The sequence below is a fragment of the Erinaceus europaeus genome, chromosome 1 (assembly GCF_950295315.1).
Source record: "Erinaceus europaeus chromosome 1, mEriEur2.1, whole genome shotgun sequence".
NCBI classification, from domain to species: domain Eukaryota; kingdom Metazoa; phylum Chordata; class Mammalia; order Eulipotyphla; family Erinaceidae; genus Erinaceus; species Erinaceus europaeus.
Window position 1 is genome coordinate 186,084,617 of NC_080162.1, and position 19,333 is coordinate 186,103,949.

At 41.8% G+C, this 19,333-nt stretch overlaps 1 protein-coding gene across 1 annotated transcript in view; it reads left to right on the forward strand.

Moving 5' to 3' along the window:
- Positions 1–3,925: 3,925 nt before the first annotated feature.
- Positions 3,926–19,333, forward strand: part of CPA6 (carboxypeptidase A6) — a 320,500-nt gene continuing 305,092 nt past the window's right edge. The window contains exon 1 of the mRNA XM_007527135.2: positions 3,926–4,318. Within this exon, the coding sequence (XP_007527197.1) occupies positions 4,203–4,318 (116 nt within the window). The 5' untranslated portion in view covers positions 3,926–4,202. The remainder of the gene's footprint in view (positions 4,319–19,333) is intronic.

Genomic DNA, 19,333 nt, shown 5'->3' on the forward strand with positions numbered 1-19,333 from the left:
CAGAACTCTGCTGTCTCTTTGCGGCAGCACAAGCACTCTCTCTTACTCTGGAACTCAGGAACTCTCTCTTACTCTGGAACTCAGGAACTCTCCAACTCTGGCACTCCCCGAACTCTCTCTCCAACTCTCGAACTCTGGAACTCTGGCGGGGTCCCTAGGGGCGGGGCCAAGCGGGCCCGCGAAATTAACAGGACTGATGCAATTCTCTTGGCGGGGGAGAACTACCCAATGTAAAGCATACAACAATTTTCCCTTTTCTTTTAACTAAATGGCTACAGTATCAAGGGTGTGGGGTGAACAGAAACATATATCATACAGGCATTTTTAAAAAAGAAACTGGCACAAACATGGAGAAACATGCAAGCAAATAACAAGAACCAGCGTGTTGCCAAGGGAAGGCCTGAGGGGGCCATATCTGCCTCTGTGGACTAAACTTTATCAGCTTAAAAAAAAATTTCTTGCCTCTGGGGGGCGTACTTTCTTGTCTCTGGGGGTCTACTTGCCTCGACGGGCATTTGCATGGGGGCGGGGAACGGCCTAGAGTCCCAAAGGCAGCTGGCTGCAATTTACTTACTATGAAACAAAACTTGTTATTAGCATATCTACTGCATGATCCAACGTTTCTAATAGAGAAGGAATTTGAGACTTTTACATAGCAACAACGTCTTTTTAACCTTTTGTTACACCCATTCAAGATGGAGACACACCCTAGTTGTGGGCAGGAAAGGAAACCTCAGGCATGAGAATAATTAGCATAGCCACTGTGCGATCTACCATTTTTAATAGAGAAGGTAATGGAGAGTTTTACATATCAACAAGTCTATTTAACCTTTTGTTTAGACCAACTTAGTTAAAATATATTGCTTGTTAACTAATTTTTACCTTAGACTTTGAATGTAAGTTAATTTTATCTTTATGAGAATTAGGTTGAAAACCTTTTTCATTTAACTTTGACTAGTAAGAATTTAGCCTTAAAGTTACTGTTTACCAAACTTTAAACATACACATAAACATGGTCATTAATACACAAGGAGAGAAACCTTTGTTACGAAGACATGTCATTTTAAACACGAATTTAAATCTGTACTGTCTTAGTTGTTGGGGGTGGGGGTTCACCATCCGGAGGTGGCTTCCTGCACAGCTTCACTTTTTGGAATTGCAGGTTGCGATCTCTGCACAAATCTCTGCGTACTCCAGCTTGTCTGCCTTCAGACCGGACCGGCAGCTGGAGATCTCGTGTGCCCAGTTTCGGCAGGGAGCCCGGGGGTCCGGGAGGCCCGGGATGGTTCCAGAATTTATAGCAAGAGGGCAGGCAGGCCAGTTTTGTAGAAGGCGTGGGCCTAGGTGCCCAGGGGTGGCAGCCATGATAGGCCGCTGCGGTCCTGCCCCATGGCCCTGACATGTCTGCTGCCCTGCTCGCAGTGGCTGAGCAGCATGGAGGGATCACGCGTCCAGTGCCCTGCGCCACGTGGTGGAGAGCTGGCTCCTGTGGGCTGGCCTCGGGCTCTTGCGTGTTGGCCTCGGGCTCCAGGGGCTCTTGTGTGCTGGCATTGGCCTCCTGCGGGCTGCGGGGCTGCAGGGCTGCGGGCGCGGTGCGTGGGGTTGTCTGGGCACAGCTGGCTGGCTGGCTGCTTAATCAGGTGGAAACAGCAGCCCCGCGCCTCTCCTCCCGCTTGCTGGCTCTTCTCGCTGGCTGTTCTGAGTTCGCCCGAGCGAGTGGAAACCACAGAGTGGTCCAGAGATAAATGTTCCAAAAACAGCAAAACAGTCTCGTGAAGAAAGAGCAGAGGCCTTTGGAGATCTCTTCACAAGCAGAAGATAAGGCCATAGTGCATAGGTAGCCAAATTGTCTTTACTTATCTGAGAGATGCGCAGGTCAGCCCCACGTTGGGCACCATTTGTTGTTAAAATTTTCGGAGGCTCTTGCCGGGTGGGTAACAGAGACGCAGAGACAATGGCTGGGCAGGGAAGCTGTATTTCTTTATTCAGGAACAACGATTCATAAACTAAGACAAACTAATCACCAAACAGAACTCTGCTGTCTCTTTGCGGCAGCACAAGCACTCTCTCTTACTCTGGAACTCAGGAACTCTCTCTTACTCTGGAACTCAGGAACTCTCCAACTCTGGCACTCCCCGAACTCTCTCTCCAACTCTCGAACTCTGGAACTCTGGCGGGGTCCCTAGGGGCGGGGCCAAGCGGGCCTGCGAAATTAACAGGACTGATGCAATTCTCTTGGCGGGGGAGAACTACCCAATGTAAAGCATACAACAACTGAGTCTTGGGAACTTAAACTCTTCAGAGGCATTTATAGAAATGGTCGCTAACCAGACTTCCCTGGACAGACGACCCCACCAATGTGTCCTGGAGCTCCGCTTCCCCAGAGCCCCACCCCACTAGGGAAAGAGAGAAGCAGGCTGGGAGTATGGATCGACCAGTCAACGCCCATGTTCAGCAGGGAAGCAATTACAGAAGTCAGACCTTCCACTTTCTGCAACCCACAATGACCCTGGGTCCATGCTCCCAGAGGGTTAAAGAATAGGAAAGCTGTCAGGGGAGGGAATGGGATATGGAGTTCTGGTGGTGGGGATTGTGCAAAGTTGTACCCCTCTTATCCTATGGCTTTGTTTGTCTCCTTTTTTACATAAAAAAATATATTAAAAAATTTTAAAAAAAGAAACGGTCACTAAAAAAATCGAAAAGGCGGGCCGAGTGGTGGCTGGTTGACCGTACATGTTACAATGAGCAAGGACCTGAGTTCAAGCCCCAGGTCCCCATCTGAAGGGTGAAAGCTTTGCGAATGTTAAGGCAATGCTACAGGTGTCTTTCTGTCACTTTCCGTCTCTGTCTTTCCTTTTCTTTCATCTTCTGGCTTTCTCTTTCCAATAAATAAACATAATAATTAAAAAAAATAAATAAATGGCTGCTGCCCAGGTGTCTTTTCCTCCATCTGTATATGGAAGATAATGAACGGATCCATTTCCAGGGTCACCATTTCACTCAACAAACATTGTTGATCATCCCCTCAGTGAACATTGTGCCCCTCTACGGAATATATGGACGTACAAACAAAGATGAAGAGAGGGGTCTGGAGGGCAACACACCAGGCAGGTTAAGCTCACGTAGTGTGAAGCACAGGACCTATGCAAGAATCTCAGTTCGAGCCCCCAGCTCCCCACCTGATGGGGGGGGGGGTCACTTCACAAGCGGTGAAGCAGGTCTGCAGGTGTCTATCTTTCTCTCCCCCTCTCTGTCTTCCCCTCCTCTCTCCATTTCTCTCTGTCCTATTCAATAAAGTGTGGGTGGTGGTGGTGGTGGTGGTGGTGGTGGAAATGGGTGCCAGGAGCAGTGGATTCGTACTACCAGCACCTGAAGGCAAAAAGAAGAAGAATGAGGAGGAGGAAGAAGAGTAGATGAAGGAGGAGGAGGAGAATTCTATATCCAAGCAGAAAGTAGATTTGTGGGGAAACTAGATAACTAAATGTGGTGAGCTATGCCCAATAGAAGACATAGCAGTTTTGATGAGATACCGAGAAGAAATTAATAAAACTAACACAGGGGTAGCTGAGAAAAACTTGAGAATAATTTCAAATGAAAACTATTGTGCCTCTATTAGGAACTCAGCTTTATATGGGGTTTAATTCAACTACCCAGGTAGAGAGGGAAGATGTGGTGCTTTTTCTTCAATAGGTGCTCTGTCTATCATGTTGGGGAACACAAGTCTGTGGCCTTAACACTTCAGGGTTAAGCAGGAATGGATGAGTGTGATGAAAAGGTATATGCTAGCTCACTCTTTGCCGGTGTTAGCAGGACTAATATGGAAATAAATAAATAAATAAATAAGAATTGCCAGTGGCAGTAGCACTCAGAAAAACCCACGCATGAGTCTGTGCCAGGGAGTCCCAGCCCCTTTGGGGGGGAGCTTGGTTAAGGATCAGGCTCAGCAGCTGTGCTGGGCTGGGCTGTGCTGGGCTGGGCTGTGTGTGCTGCTGCTTCTCTTCCCAAGACTAAGTTGTGAGAGCAACCTCCCTTTGGCTGCTGAAACTTTCCCCCCTGTGGCTGAGAGGTGTCACAGTTTGCTCACTCTCAACCCTTCTCCTCCAGCCCCTCCTCCTGTGTTTTTGGAGGGGGTGTCCCGAGCCACCTCCAGCCTCCAGTGAGGGTGATTGCTGTAACTTTTGAGCTCCTCTCATTGTAACGTTATGAACTTCCTCGGGAAGTCCAGGAGTCAGACAGCTGCTTTTCTGCCTCTTTACTTACTTCTTCTGAAGATTCTGCAGCCGGGGCATAGTCACCTTTATAGCAACCGCTATGCTGGGTAAGTGGAGAGACTTTGATACTTTTAGTTTGACTGGCGAGGAGGGGTGGGTGTGTGAAAGACATTTACTCCTGTAAGTGTCCTTTTTCTTCTTCTTTCTAGTATTTAGTCTCTTGCTTGAATCAGTACATTTTCTTGGTCAACTGAAACAAAATGTGTATGTAGGTTTGGTTGACCAGGGGGCATTTCTCGTATATTTTATAGCATGCCAACCTCAGCTGGGAATCTGTGTTGATTTGGATTTTGTCTCTGGAATAGGCACGACCAGTATTTGTTTTGGTTGATGATCACCATGAAGTTTGCTGTTGTACCACGTGAATTGTGACAATAAGAATAAAAACTACAGCTTCTACTTCTTTAAAATTATGTGCAAGAGCAGTGGGCTGAAATTCACCAGTGATTAATTTAAGAAGTGGGTGGTGTGTGTGCGTGTGCGTGTGCGTGTGTGTGTGTGCATGCAAGCCTGTTAGCCTGCAAGATTGGTCACTAGAAAGATTTTCAAGTCTGACTGACTCAAGTCAATTCGGTCAAACTAAGCAGCATAAACTTAGCCAATTGTAAAAAAAAAAATGTATTTTCCTGAAGGGTGATACATAGAAAGGAGAAAACAGTTCCCAAAGTTAGCATGCTTTCTGCTTGCTTTCCTGAGGAAGCACAAGGCTGCATGTAAAGCATTGTATAGCGTCTTATTATCCCGAAGGCTTGCTGTGGACTATACAGCATGTGCTTTGCTTGAATTTGCAGGGGGCCATTCTTTGATTCTGGAGATCATAGCATTCCTGCATTTTAGAACTGGAAACACAATTTAAATAGTTCCTCTAGTGCAGTTCCTTTTTTATGGAGGAAGATAACTTGTATTAAATACTTCTTTCCCCCCCCAACTTCAGTATCATTTTATTGAGAATATGTTCATTTGCAGGACTGTTATCAGGAGGATGCACTTGTATATTTCCTGAAGATAAGTTCCAGTACATCTCACCATCCACCAAACTGTCACTCTACTCTACCATAAGGATACAGATCCCTCATATAGTCTTTTGTCATCCAAAATTACCAGTTGAGGAAAGGTTTCATAGACATCTGGAGTCTGAGCAGGCAGGATATTAAAGCAGAATTCTTCTTTGTAGACTAGTGCAGAGAAGTACTGATTTATAAGTGTGACCATAGAAAAGAGAATCGTGTTTCCCCTTTCCTTCTGAAGACTTAAGCCACTGCCTTTGGAGTTCCCCCTGAATATAGTGCTTACAGAGGAAAACTTAAAGCTTGTTTGAGGGAATTGCAGGATGTGGGTGGAAACAGTGTTTGAGATAGGGGCTATAAATGGTAATATAATCCCCAGCTCTTTCACCCTGGTGTTCCCATGAGACACAGAAAAGAGTTAACATCTGAAGGCTGCCTGGGGGGGGGGGGGGGGGCTCTTAGGCCAAGCTTTACATCCTGTCATTTGTCACCGCCCTTGGAGACCTGGTAAAGAAGCTATCTATGTCTAGTAACCGGTGGTGTAGTCTGAGGCTGTGGAGGAGTTTTATTCTGATTCTCCTAATAGATGTCAGGCCATACGATAACCATCTATCATAGACTAAGACACTCCGTGTGACATTGGACCTCACTCCTCCACTCGGCTGTGGTCCTAGTCGCAGTTATTTCACTGTGTGGGCCTCCTTGATGACAAATCAGCAGGCCTGTTTCTGCAGCGCAGGTGTGTGCACTTTCCTAAGCAATATTCAGCTGAGGAAATGAGGCCAACAGTGGTGCCCCTTTCTCATGAAATTTATAAAGACTGGATGGAGCCTTTCTGAAGGAAGTTGCACAATCTTTTCTGCTGTTCTGCAATGAAAGTAATTGTTATTTTTCTCTTTGCCCGCTACTTAATAAATTAGCCCTTAATGTATTCTTTTCTTTCTTTCCTTTTTTTTTTTTTTTAACTAGAGCACTAGTTAGCTCAGGCTTATGGTGGTGCTGGGGATTCAACTTGGAACCTCTTGAAGCCTCAAGCTTCTTTTGCATAACCACTATGCTATCTCCCCAGCTCCCAAATGTATAAATTACTGGATGTCTAAAGGTTGGAAGTTAAAGATACAGTAATGAGAAACTACAGAAGGAAGTCCTGTCTAACACAGTGAAAGTCTATATATTATTCTGAGCACACTCACCACTCAATATGGAGAGTCTATCTGTACTTACTGTTACTAGATATATCACTATGCCATCACCAACAGCAGAAATGCTGCTCAGGTTGGGACTAACTGACTTTATTTACCCAGGAACTTTTTTTTTTTTTGCCTCCAGGCTTATCGCTGAGGCTTGGTGCCTGCTCTACAAATCCACTTCTCCTGGAGGCCATTTTTTTCCCCATTGTTGTTGTTGCTGCTATTGTTGGATAGAACAAAGAGATTGAGAGAGTAGGGGAAGACAGTGAAGGGGAAGAGAAAGATAGATACCTGCAGACCTGCTTCACTGCTTGCAAAGCAAGCCCCCTGCAGGTGGGGAGCCAGGGGCTTGAACCTGGATTCTTGAGCTTCACACTATGTGTGCTTAACCCAATGTGTTAACACTCATCCTCGACCACCACCCCCACCCTTCTCCAGGAACTACTTCTCTCAAGTGTAGCTTTTCATCAAACAACCTAAAGTGATGACTCTTGGAGCATAGTAACTACCATTATACTTGTTTTTCAATCAAAGCTTTAATTCTAGGGTTGATGAAATAGCTCACTTGGCTAGGGTGCTGCTTTTGCCAGGTGTACAACTGCCCACCACACTGGAGGAAGCTTTGGTATGGTGATCTCTTTCATGCTACCTAAAAAAATAAGCAAACTCTAATTTTAAACCACCGAATGCTCATCCTATTAAGCAATTTGTTTTTGTTTTGCTAACAATCATGAAGCAATTCTATCTATTGTATTCTAGAATTTTTGCAAAAATAGTTTGTAGAGCTTGGTTTATAAGAGATTATCTGCAGGCCTCTGCTCATGAATAAAATGTAGAGCACAGAGGGCTGAGTGGGATGCCTCTTGCGAGTAGCTAGTGAGTTCAGTCCTCTTCCTGTATAAACTGTTAATCACTGGATATTGGCAGTCATAGCAGAGGTGCTTAGGAAATGGAAAATTTAAGTATCTTCTAGACCAACTACAGGGAAGATCTGGTGTCAAAAGTGGATATTTTTATTAAATTACACATCCATGAAAGGCACTTAAAAATACATAGAAAACGTGGTCCGGGAGGTGCTACAGTGGATAAAGCATCGGACTCTCAAGCATGTGGTCTTGAGTTCAGTCCCTGGCAGCACATGTACCAGAGTGATTTCTGATTTTTTCTCTCTCTCTGCCTATGTTTCTCATTAATAAATAAATACAATATTTTAAAATATACATAGAAAATGAATTGTGAAAAAACAATTTGAATTCAAATAATACTGACACATGAGGCAAGTGCTTCATAGTAGTAATATTTAAATCCTAAATTTCAACTGCCTCCATGTCCATCTCAGCTCCTTTAGACAAGTTCTTCAACCTCTCTAAGTCTCAGTTTATCTGGGACAATAGAGATATTAAAATCTTCAACCTGTGGATTAAAGGCCACATCATGAAAGCACAGCATAATTCATTGTCTTATTTGTGATTAGTCATGGGCTACAAGCCTGCAAGCTTACAGGGTATATAGTTACACAGCAGGCCCACCACCAAAGTTCTGTGTCCCTACACTCACCCCACAAAGATAACCAGATAGCCACCATCGTTGTCACAGCATCTTCAAAACAGTTTGCTTGCTTCTGTTTTTGTTTTCAAGATCATGGATCAGATTCCACATATAAATGAAAGCATCTACTAGTTTTTTTTAGCTCTTATCTTGATAAGTATATAACCTCCATTTCCATCCTTTTTGTCCCAAAGGACTCTATATATTTGATTGTAGAGTGTATATCCAACACCTTTTTTTAGTCAGTCATCTGTAAGTAAGCATTTTGGCTGCTTACACTCTTTGGTGACTGCAAATAATACATCTATTCCCACCTTCAGTGGGGAAGCAATTACAGAAGCTAGACCTTCCACCTTCTGCACTGCATACTGACCCTGGGTTCATACTCCTAGAAGGTTGAAGAATAGGAAAGCTATCAAGGGAGGGGATGGGATGCAGATTTCTGGCGGTGGGAATTTTACCCCTCTTATCCTAGGGTCTTGTCAGTGTTTCCATTTTATAAATAAATAAATAAATAAATAAATTTTACAAAAAAGAAAGTGAATAGTGAATCTATACAGCTGCCAAACCCCATCAATAATGTTGTTGGCAACAAAAATAAAAAAATTAAAAAACAAAAATAATAATATGTCTATGAACATAGGGCTTCATATGTCCCTCTGAATGACTGTCTGAGTATCCTTTTGATAAAATGCCCGAGTGGCATTGTTGGATTTAAGGTAATCCCATAGGAGGCCGGGAGGTGGCGCACTGGGTTAATCACACATAGTAGGAAGTGCAGGGACCCGTGCAGGGATCCAGCTGCTTCAAGCCCCTGGTTTCCCACCCTGCAGGGGGATCTTTTCACAAGCATTGAAGCAGGCCTGAAGGTGTCTCTGTCTCTCTCTCCCTGTCTACCTCGCCCACCTCTCTCAATTTCTCTCTGTCTTATCCAATGAAAATGAAAAATGGCCACCAGGAGCAGTGGATTTGTAGTACAAGCACCTAGTCCCAGTTCTAACCCTGGAGGCAAAAAAAAAAAAAAGAGAAAAGGACTCTCCATACAGTCTTCCAAAGGGGCTGAATCAGTTTGTATTGCTACCAGCAGTGTGATGGTTCTTTTCTCCACAACTTTGCCAATCTGTCATTTCCTGTTTTGTTGATTTAAGCCATTCTCACAGGTGTGAGATGGGATCTTTGTAGTTTTGATTTGCATTTCTCTAATTATAGTGAAGTGGAACATTTCATCATATATCTGTGTCTCTTCTTTAAGAAAGCTATTTAGTTATTTGGCCCACTTATTTATTTATTTTTTTTCTTTTGTTCAAGTATACCAGTTCAAGGTATATCAGTCGGTGGTTGTCAGATGTGTGATGTGTAAATATCTTCACCTATTTACTGAGTTGCCTGGTTATCCTTGTGTAGTTTGCTTTTGATGTGTCGAAGTTTTTTTTTTTTTTTTGTATGTTGTAGCTCCATTTATTTAATCTTGTTTTCATTTCCCGTGCCTATGAGTTGAGTTTCCAAAGAAAATTTTGATGTGATGAATGATGTTAGCTGCAGGTTTTCATAAATGGCCTTTATTATATTGAGGAATTATCCTTCTATTCCCAATTTCTGGAAAGTCTTTATCATAAATGGGTGTTGGAGCTTGTCAAATGCCCTTTTGGTATCAATTGATTTAACCATGTGATTTTTATCTTTCTGTTTAAATTGTGGATAACATTGAGATACCTTTGGATGTTGAACCATCCTTGTTTCCCAGGAATGAATCCGACTTGGTCTTGGAAAATTGTTCTCTTGATTTGTTATTGGATTTGATTTAAAATATTTTGTTGAGAATTTTTGCATTAATGTTTATCAGACATAGGCTATAGTTCTCTTTCTTCCCTCCTCCCTTCCTTCCTCCTTTCCTTTCTCCCCCTCTCTCTCTCTCTCTCTCTCTCTTTCTCTTTTTCTTCCTTCCTTTCTGTAGAGTTCTTTCCTGCTTAGGACATCAAAGTGATGTTAGTTTCATAGAATGTGTTTGGGATTGATTCCTCCTCTTCAATTTTCTGGAAGAGTTTGAGGAGAATTGGTGTTAGGTTTCTGAAAAGCTTATAGGATTCTTTAGTAAAGCTATCTGGACCTGGGCTTTTATTCCTGGGAAGACTTTTTTTCTATGACTGATTCAATTTCTGTGCTAGTTATTGGCTTGTGATTTCCTCTTGAATAAAGCTTGGTAGGTAGTATGATTTTAGGAATGCATCCATTTCATCTAAGTTGTACAATTTTTTTGCAAAGAGATGGTCACAGGATAGCATAATAATATTTAGTAAGTACTTAATGGTGGTACAATGGATAATACTAAAACAGTATAAACATTTTTGAAATAATGATTCTTCAACAACATAATATAAAATTTCAAGTAAGTGAGCTATAGTTAGGGTAACTCAGCTTCAGAACCAACTCAAGGTAGTGGACACAGGTGGGATTCTACTGTAGCTGTACCCAAGTCCATAAACTGTAGTTCTCATTCTGCTACCCATTCAGGTATATAAAAGAAATTTTAAATTGTAGATTTAATATTGTTTAAGGAATTGAGAGGAGTGCTGTTATACAAGTTTTACTGAAAATTTAATATGGCCATATGTTTTCAGTCATTAGTCATTAGTAGTCTATCATTACTAGAAAACCCGAAATGTCAGAGGGCATAGAAAATGGAAGTTGAAAGGATTTTTTTTAAAAAAATATTTATTCCCTTTTGTGCCCTTGTTGTTTTATTGTAGTTTTTATTATTGTTGTTGTTATTGATGTCGTTGTTGGATAGGAGGGGAAGACAGAGCGGGGGCGAGAAAGATAGACACCTACAGACCTACTTCATCGCTTGTGAAGTCACTCCCCTGCAGGTGAGGAGCCAGGGGCTTGAATCAGGATCCTGATGCCAGTTCTTATGCTTTGTGCCACCTGAGCTTAACCCGCTGTGCTACCGCCGGACTCCCAAGTTGAAAGAATTTTAAATTATCTCCCTCTCCCTCTCCCTTTCCCTCTCCCTCTCCCTCTCTCTCTTTCTCTTTCTCACACACACACACAGAAAGAGAGACACAGATTTGCAGAGTATGGCCTTGGGTGTGTGTGTTTGTGACTCATTCATGCAACACGTATTATTCGAATGCCTACTTTATGCCAAGAACATTGACTCTGCTACCCAGAGCAGAATGCTAAAGCTTCATAGTCTACATTCCATTTTGCCATAAAGAAATTAATGCCAACAGGCAGATGAAAAAGGTATCTATTTGCCAAAATAAATTCTAATCCTACAAGCCAGTTATTAACTGATTGATCATAACAGACTCAGAAATAAATTGACAAATGCTTTTATTTTTGTCCAGTAATCTTGTTTACAAAGAAAAAACAATGCTTTTGTAGCTTACAGGAAATATAAGCTAGTGAAGCTATGAAACATTTAACATCCTTCACTGCTTTTCAAGAGGTGAAAATGATTATACTTAATGGTATTTCCCAGAAGGAATCCTGGTACTATAAAATAAAGGTTCCATTATCAGCTTGGATCCCAAGGAGAAAGTGGACCAGAAGCATTAGAGACTCCTGTATCCATTAGCTCAGTGGACAGAGGGAATGCCTGAGGGTGCCCTGTGGACTACTATTTATATGGGAGCTGAGGCAGAGCAATAGAAAGAAAATGACCTAGACTGAGATAAATAAGTCCTAGATATGTCTTACAACTATTACAAGGGGAAGGGAAACATGAATCAGATGATATTTATAGGAATGGGAGGAACTGGAGATACGTTTGCTTGTTCTGACTAAAGTAGTTGTAGACATATAGTAAAGAAGCAAACATAATAAAGAATAATTTACTACCCAAATCAGAATCATTTTCAAACTGAAAGGGGGACATTGCTATGTAACTATGCCAGAAAAAAAAAGTGTAAATATGACATGGTATCTGGTGAATCTTCATTCTTAGGCAAATGGAAGTGTATATCCATCTTATCTGAAAACAACTTTTAACAACATAAAAGACAGTGCTCAGATTCATATAACCACCTTAGTGTCTTGTACTTTAGCTGTAGTTGTGTAAAAGATCAGAATGATGATCTCACTTGTAAGTGGAACTTAAGGGGAAAGATAAAACACTAGGTCAACTTGGACTAGCCTTGGTCTGTTGCAGCATTGGAAGACCAAATGGAGGACGTAAGCTGGTGAAAGGATTGGTGTGCAGATACCTGGCATGGGAGGATGGGAAATTGTATCCATGTGACAACTATCTTGTAAATCATTTTCCTATCAAAACAAATTAAAACAAACTTGGATGGGGGTGGGGAAGGAAGCCACCATCAGGGATCTAAAATCTAACAACTGCTACTGAGTATTAGAAGGATATTGAGAGAAAGAGTAAAACACAACAATGCTGTCCTTTAAGTTGAACCTGCTCTACTGAGTCGCCATGCTTCTCATAAGCCTCATTCTTTAATACTTCCTGGGTCAATTTGGGGACACTGTGCTTACAGGATTTTGAAGACAAAACTATTAAAGAAAAGTTTATTCTTGTATCTACATGTTCTGTTTCTACCAAAGACTAGTCAACTTAAAATAACTGAGGAAATAGGAATGTATTGGGGCCAAGGAATAGGGGCTTGGGTACAGCTTAGACACAGATGGATCAGAATAAACTGGCTGGCAAGTGGGCTTTAATGAGCCCTGCAAGCTCCTATAGTCAGGGGGTAAAGAACTGTTCCCTTTAGAAAGAAAACCTTTGGTGATGGGAGTGGTGAAAAAATATTTTTTTTCTCCCTCTCTGTCTTCCCCTCATATCTCTCCATTTCTCTCTGTTCTATCTGGCAACAACAATATCAACAACAACAATAATAATAACCACAATGATAAAAACAAAAAGGAAAATAAATAAATAGAAAAATAAATAAAAACAAAATACTTAAAGTGTTTTTTTTTGTTTTATTTTAATGAAAGAGAGATACATAGAGAGACTTATGGTAGTGATGGAGATTGAACCAGGGTCCTCAGGGTCTCAAGTATGAGAGTCTTTTGCATTACCATTATGCTGTTTCCCCAGCCCATATTTCATTTTTATGAATGTTTCTAGGGTATATGGCCCTCTGCTAAAGAGATAAAAGACCAGTCCATGAGCACAGTATTATGTGTAACTTAAGCAAGTAAAGAGTTCTAATACGGGAATCACTGCACCCACAGAGAAAACTCATGTTGTTTGAGCAGTACAGAAGAGGGTCTCTTAACCCAAGAAGAGAGAAGTTCAAAGAAAGCTTCATGGTGTTAAGTCTTCAACAAGTAGGAACTTGAGTGGATTATCAAAGTATTTTGCATACAAAATGATTGCTATTCAAAGAACATGCCTATGACATCTCATAAAGAGTAAACAGAAGCTAAAGTTTTCATAGACAGATAATATATGTACAGAGAACTATAAGTAAGAGAGCTTGATCAAGCCTAGAAAATCAGACTACTAAGTGTAGTCAAGATAAGGAACAATCTTTTATCCCCGTACTGGCCACCAAAAAAGGAGGAGGAGGAAGAAGAGAAAGAAGAACTGGAGGAGGGGGAAAGGGAGGAAGAGAAGAAGAGGAAGAAGAAGAAGAAGAAGAAGAAGAAGAAGAAGAAGAAGAAGAAGAAGAAGAAGAAGAAGAAGAAAAGGAAGAAGAAGAAGAGGAGGAAGAAGAGGAGGAAGAAGAAGAGGAAGAGGAAGAGGAAGAAGAAGAAGAAGAGGAAGAGGAAGAGGAAGAGGAAGAGGAAGAAGAAGAAGAAGAAGAAGAAGAAGAAGAAGAAGAAGAAGAAGAAGAAGAAGAATGAGAAATGGAGGAGGAGGGGAGAGGGAGGAGGAGGAAGAAGGAGAAGAAAAAGAATCTTTTAGCGGGAATAAGGTGAGTTCAGGTAGAAACCATAAATGTCATAAAGGCACTTACAACTCAAACAAGAAGTTCTGGTTGCCCTCAAAGATGACAGGCTACTGACAGAGAACTTGGAAAAAGAAGAGTAGGTAGTTAAGTTTTCAAAAGTTCTTCTCTACCTTCACTGGGAAGGGTGGACTTGGAGGCTAAAAACTGGCAGGGTTTTGCCATTTGCTCTTATTTTCTAAGATAGGGAAGATGGATGTGGATCGGGTGTTAGCACAGCAGGATAAGTGCACATGGTGTGAAGCGCAAGGACCAGCCTAAGGACCCCGGTTGGAGCCCCCTGCTTCCCATCTGCAGAGGGGTTGCCTCACAGGTGGTGAAGCAGGTTTGCAGGTTGTTTTTCTTTATATATATTTTCCCTTTTGTTGTCCTTGTTTTTTATTGTTGTTATAGTTATTATTGTTGTTGTTATTTATATTGTTGTTAGATAGGACAGAGAGAAATGGAGAGAGGAGGGGAAGACCGAGAGGGGGAGAGAAAGACAGACACCTGCAAACCTGTTTCACCACCTGTGAAGCGACTCCCCTGTAGGTGGGGAGCCGGGGGCTGGAAGCGGGATCCTTGAGCCGTGCAGATGTGTTTTTCTCTCCCTCTCTGTCTCCCCTTCTCTCTCAATTTCTCTCTGTCCTATTCAACAACAACAACAGCAGTGACAATAATAATAATGATAATAATGACAACAACAAGGGCAACAAAATGAGAAAATGGCCTCCGGCAGCAGTGGATTTATAGTGCAGGCAGGCACTGAGTCCCAGCAATAACCCAGGAAACAAACAACAAAAAAGGAAAAGTGGCCATATTTTATGCAGGGTGGAAGGAATAAGAACAGAAGGAGGAGGAAGAAGTGATTAAGTGATTCATTTAGGTTTCTCTGGAGATGAAAAACTGCATGATCTCTTTTCTCTAAAAGTGTAAAGCAAGATCCTGGTCCTGTGAAGAAATAGAAGCTAGGAGGGGATCTAATAAAAGGAGAGATGACTTAGATTTACAAGGTTTCTGAGGAAAATGGCCTGAATTTTAGAAGAAGTGCCTAGCATTCAAGTATTCTGTTGAGAAGCATTAATCCAGCAATATGATTTTTTTTAAGGATCATGCCATGTTTCCTCATGTTACCTGGATCCTGAGTAGACTGATAGATCACTAATCTATTAGGTTTCCACAAAACTGAGGGTATTTATTTATTTTTATTTTTTGTATTATCTTCATTTTCTTTTTTTAAAAGATACTTATTTATTTTTTATTCCCTTTTGTTGCCCTTGTTGTTTTATTGTTGTAGTTATTTTTGTTGTGGTCCTTGTTGGATAGGACAGAGAGAAATGGAGAGAGGAGGGGAAGACAGAGAGGGGGAGAGAAAGATAGACACCTGCAGACCTGCTTCACTGCCTATGAAGCGACTCCCCTGCAGGTGGGGAGCCGGGGGCTCGAACCGGAGTCCTTATACCCGTCCTTGTGCTTTGCGCTACATGCGCTTAACCCGCTGCACTACCGCCCGACTCCCTCTTCATTTTCTTATAGGATAGAGGTAGTCAGAGATCAGGAGAGAAGGGGGGAGATAGAGAAAGACAGAGACAACTGCAACACTGCTTCACCACTTGCAAAGCTTCCTCCCTATAGGTGGGAACTGGGGGCTCGAACTTGGGTCATTGCATGCTGTAACATGTGTGTTCAACCAGATGCGCCACCACCTGGCCCCGAGCACTTATTATTATTATTTTAAAATTGTAATTAGTATTGATTTGCCACTAGGTTTCTCTCGGGGGCTCAGTGCCTGTGCAACAACTCTACCAATCTTGGTGCCATCACATCTCCCCCCCCCTTTTTTTTTACCTTTCTTATAGACAGTGAGAAGCAGACAATGAGGGGAAAAAAGAAAAAGATGCGTGTAAATGCTGCTCCACCATTCTCAAAGTCGCCCCCACCCCAGCCCAAGAGGCTTGAACCCTAATCCTCTTATATCTCGAATGGTAATGTGTGCTCTAATGGGTGGGTATGAGGCTGTCTGACCCAAAGACATATTTTTAAACCTTTAGGAAGCCAAAATGCAAATCAAGCAAGCTCTTAGCTCATGTCTGACTTCCTTCCCCACAGGTATATATGACAGGCAAGGAGGACAGTATTTGTTCCCCATTCCTCCTGTCTCCGTACCACGGTTCTGAGAGAAAGTGCAGGTCTCCAGGTTTCCACAATGAATCCTCATCAGTTTCTCCAAGAACCAGCTCTCCTGGCCCCCTTTTCTTCTTTCTTTTGTCCCTGTAAACTCAGGAATCGCAAATCTCTGGGTGCTTCTTCATCTCTTGTCTTTGTTTCCCTACCATGCCTGCATCTCAAAGTCGTCCCTTCATTAGAGTTTCTTCAGTTGAACCATTTAAACACAATTGTGTTTCTTTCGACACCTTAACTGATACAGAAACCAGAACTGAAAACAGAAAGAGGGCTGGTGGAAAACTCACTTGACTAATATATTGATTTTCCATATGTACCACCCAGGTTCTGTGCCCAGCCTCCACCTCACTGAAGGAAGCTTCAGTGCTGTGGTCTTTCTCTGCCTCTCCGTGTCCTCTCTCTCTCTCTCTCTCTCTCTCTCTCTCTCTCTCTCTCTCTCTCCCTCTCTCTCTCTCTCTCTTTTTAGAGATTTGTGTTAGGGGGTCCAGGAGGTAGTGCAGTGGGTTAAGCGTTAAGTGTACATGGCACCAAGCGCAAAGACCAGCGGAAGGATCCCGGTGTGAGCCCAGGCTCCCCTCCTGCAAGGGGGTAACTTCACAAGTGGTGAAGCAGGTCTGCAGATGTCTATTTTTCTCTCCCCCTCTCTGTCTTCCCCTTCTCTCTCCATTTCTCTCTGTCCTATCCAACAACAATGACAGCAGTAACAATAACAACAACAACAAGGGCAACAAAAGGGAAAAAATAGCCTCCAGGAACAGTGTATATATCCTGCAGGCACAGAGCCCCAGCAATAACCCTGAAGGCAATAAATAAATAAATATTTGTGTTAGAACAATTCCTGTAACTTGAAATGAAGTGAAAGTACAATAATGAAAAAAAAGATAAAAACTGGCTGCCACTAGTATACATTTCTCTGGCACTGAACTAAAACGTTGAAACTTTGTAAATAGAAGCACAAACCTGCATAGTATATTGGGAAACTCATTGTTTAATATTTGTTGGAAAGGCTTTCATGTACATACTAAAACTTTATAGTCTTTGCATTACCTTCTGTATTCTTGGGGAAGTAAGTAAAATATGTGTGAATATATCTTAACTGAAGGAACAGTCTTTCCTCTCTGTCAGTTACTTGAAACTGAAGCACTATCTCCTCTCCCACCTTTTCATTTGCCTTCTTTCTGTGACATTACTGAGCAAGTGCCAGGAATAACAGGATTTAGGAGACAGCATGATGGGTAAGCAAAAAAAAAAAAAAAAAAAAAACTTTCATGCCTGTCTCTGAAGTCCCAAACTTAATCCCCAGTGCCGTCTAAGTGAGAGATGAGCAATACTCTGGTAAAACAAACAAAGGACTTTCAGTGTTGAGGGAGCCAGCAGATTCTTGTCACATGAGGGATTCTTTCAAGCCAACAATCTAAATTGGGAGAAAAAAGAATTGCAAGTGTATTAGGTCAGCACACCTCTTTCTATCCCTCTCCACCTTCGCTTTCCTAGTTCACACGCCATATATTTTTATAGCATTGTGGTCTTAAATTACCAAATGCTAAAAGATAAAGCCTCTATGAGATCACACCTTTTATCACTCCATGAAGAGCTTGGTCTAATTTTGCACCCTCAGTTTTTAACTATTTGCATATGTGAGTTCACTTGTCATGTTTTCATGCCTCCATGTACCTTTTAGATTGTCTTCTTACCAAATGAATTCACGAATCACCTGCATATATACTAAATTCCTTTTTGTGAGCATAATGAGGACACAATATTTGTAAAAAGAAACGGTCAGAGTCTTACTACAACCTATGAATCGTGTTTCCCTGGCATGTGTCTAATATGCCTCTGGTATGTGGCATCAACATGGCTCACCGTACAGAGGGTCAGAGACACTTGGCACAAACCTATGTAGTAAGGTAATCGAAATGCATAGAAGTAAACTGCTGAAAAAATATTTTGAGTCTTTGACTTACAGAACAGAAATAGAAGACACACTTAAAGGACTCCAGCTTCCCTAATTCTTTAGACTTACGTGTGGAAGCAAAAAGAAATGACTATAAGTGATAAATAGAAAGTAGTCTTCTATAATAAAAAAAAGCATCTTGGAATATCAGGGAAATGAAGTCTGCTTATTTTCTACCTAAAATAAGAAATTTTCTCTTTTCCTCTAGGAACCCAGTTTGCTAACCAGCTTCCCTTTCCCCAACCCCTGACCTCAGCTGTGCTAATAAGAGCAGAAAAATGTGACTTTTCCTTACTGATGTGGAAACAAAGTAGTGTCTGATCTAAACTATCTTGGTTTCTCTCCCTCAAACTATATGAGTTTCTTATCCCATATCTTTTCTTTATAAATCTATCTCATTCATCCTACCAACACTGTTTATTGAGTCCCTACCATGTGCACAGATTTATAGGTATACAGGTTCTGGAAATAAAATACTGCTATAATACCTCTCGTGGGGTCTTCATTCTAAAGGAGTGAAAAAAAATGTCAAAACTATAGTGTCTTTTTTTTGTAGTTGTTGCTACTAGGACTTCACCATCCCTTGACTTTTTCAGATAGAGAAGGAAAGATACCACAGCATCTTGAAGCTTAAAATGGCAGGTATACTATCCAGGTGAGTTATCTCACTGACTCTAAAACATAGTGTTATAATAAGGATTATGAAGGCAGAGAAAGAATAAAATGGGCATAGTGAATATCAGGAGAGGGACTGAGCAGTGGTGCACCTGGTTAAGTGCACATGGTATGGAGTGCAAGGACCTGAGGGGAGCGTGGGGGGGGGTGCTTCACAAGTGTTGAAACAGGTGTACATGTGTCTATCTTTCTCTCCCCTTCTCTGTCTTCCCCTCCTTGCTCAATTTCTTTTTTTTTCTATCCAATAAAATGGAAAAAAAAAAATGGCTATGAGGAGCAGTAGATTGTAGTGCAGGCACTGAGCCCCAGTAATAACCTTGGAGGCAAAAAAAAAAAAAAAATGTCAGGAGAAGAGGTAAAAAGAATAAAAAGCTAGGAGTCATATGAATAAGTGAAATTTCTAGACATAGGAAACAGTAAGTGGGAGGGGGCCTAACTGACATGTCCTTGGATAATGATGGTTCTCAGTTCAACAACATCATATGAGAACTTGTTAGAAATGTTTAGTTCCAGGTGGGGAGATTACAAAATGGTTATGCAAAAGACTGTCATTCCTAAGGCTCTGAAGTTCCAAGTTACAGTCCCCTGCACAGAGTTGAGCAGTGCTCTGGTG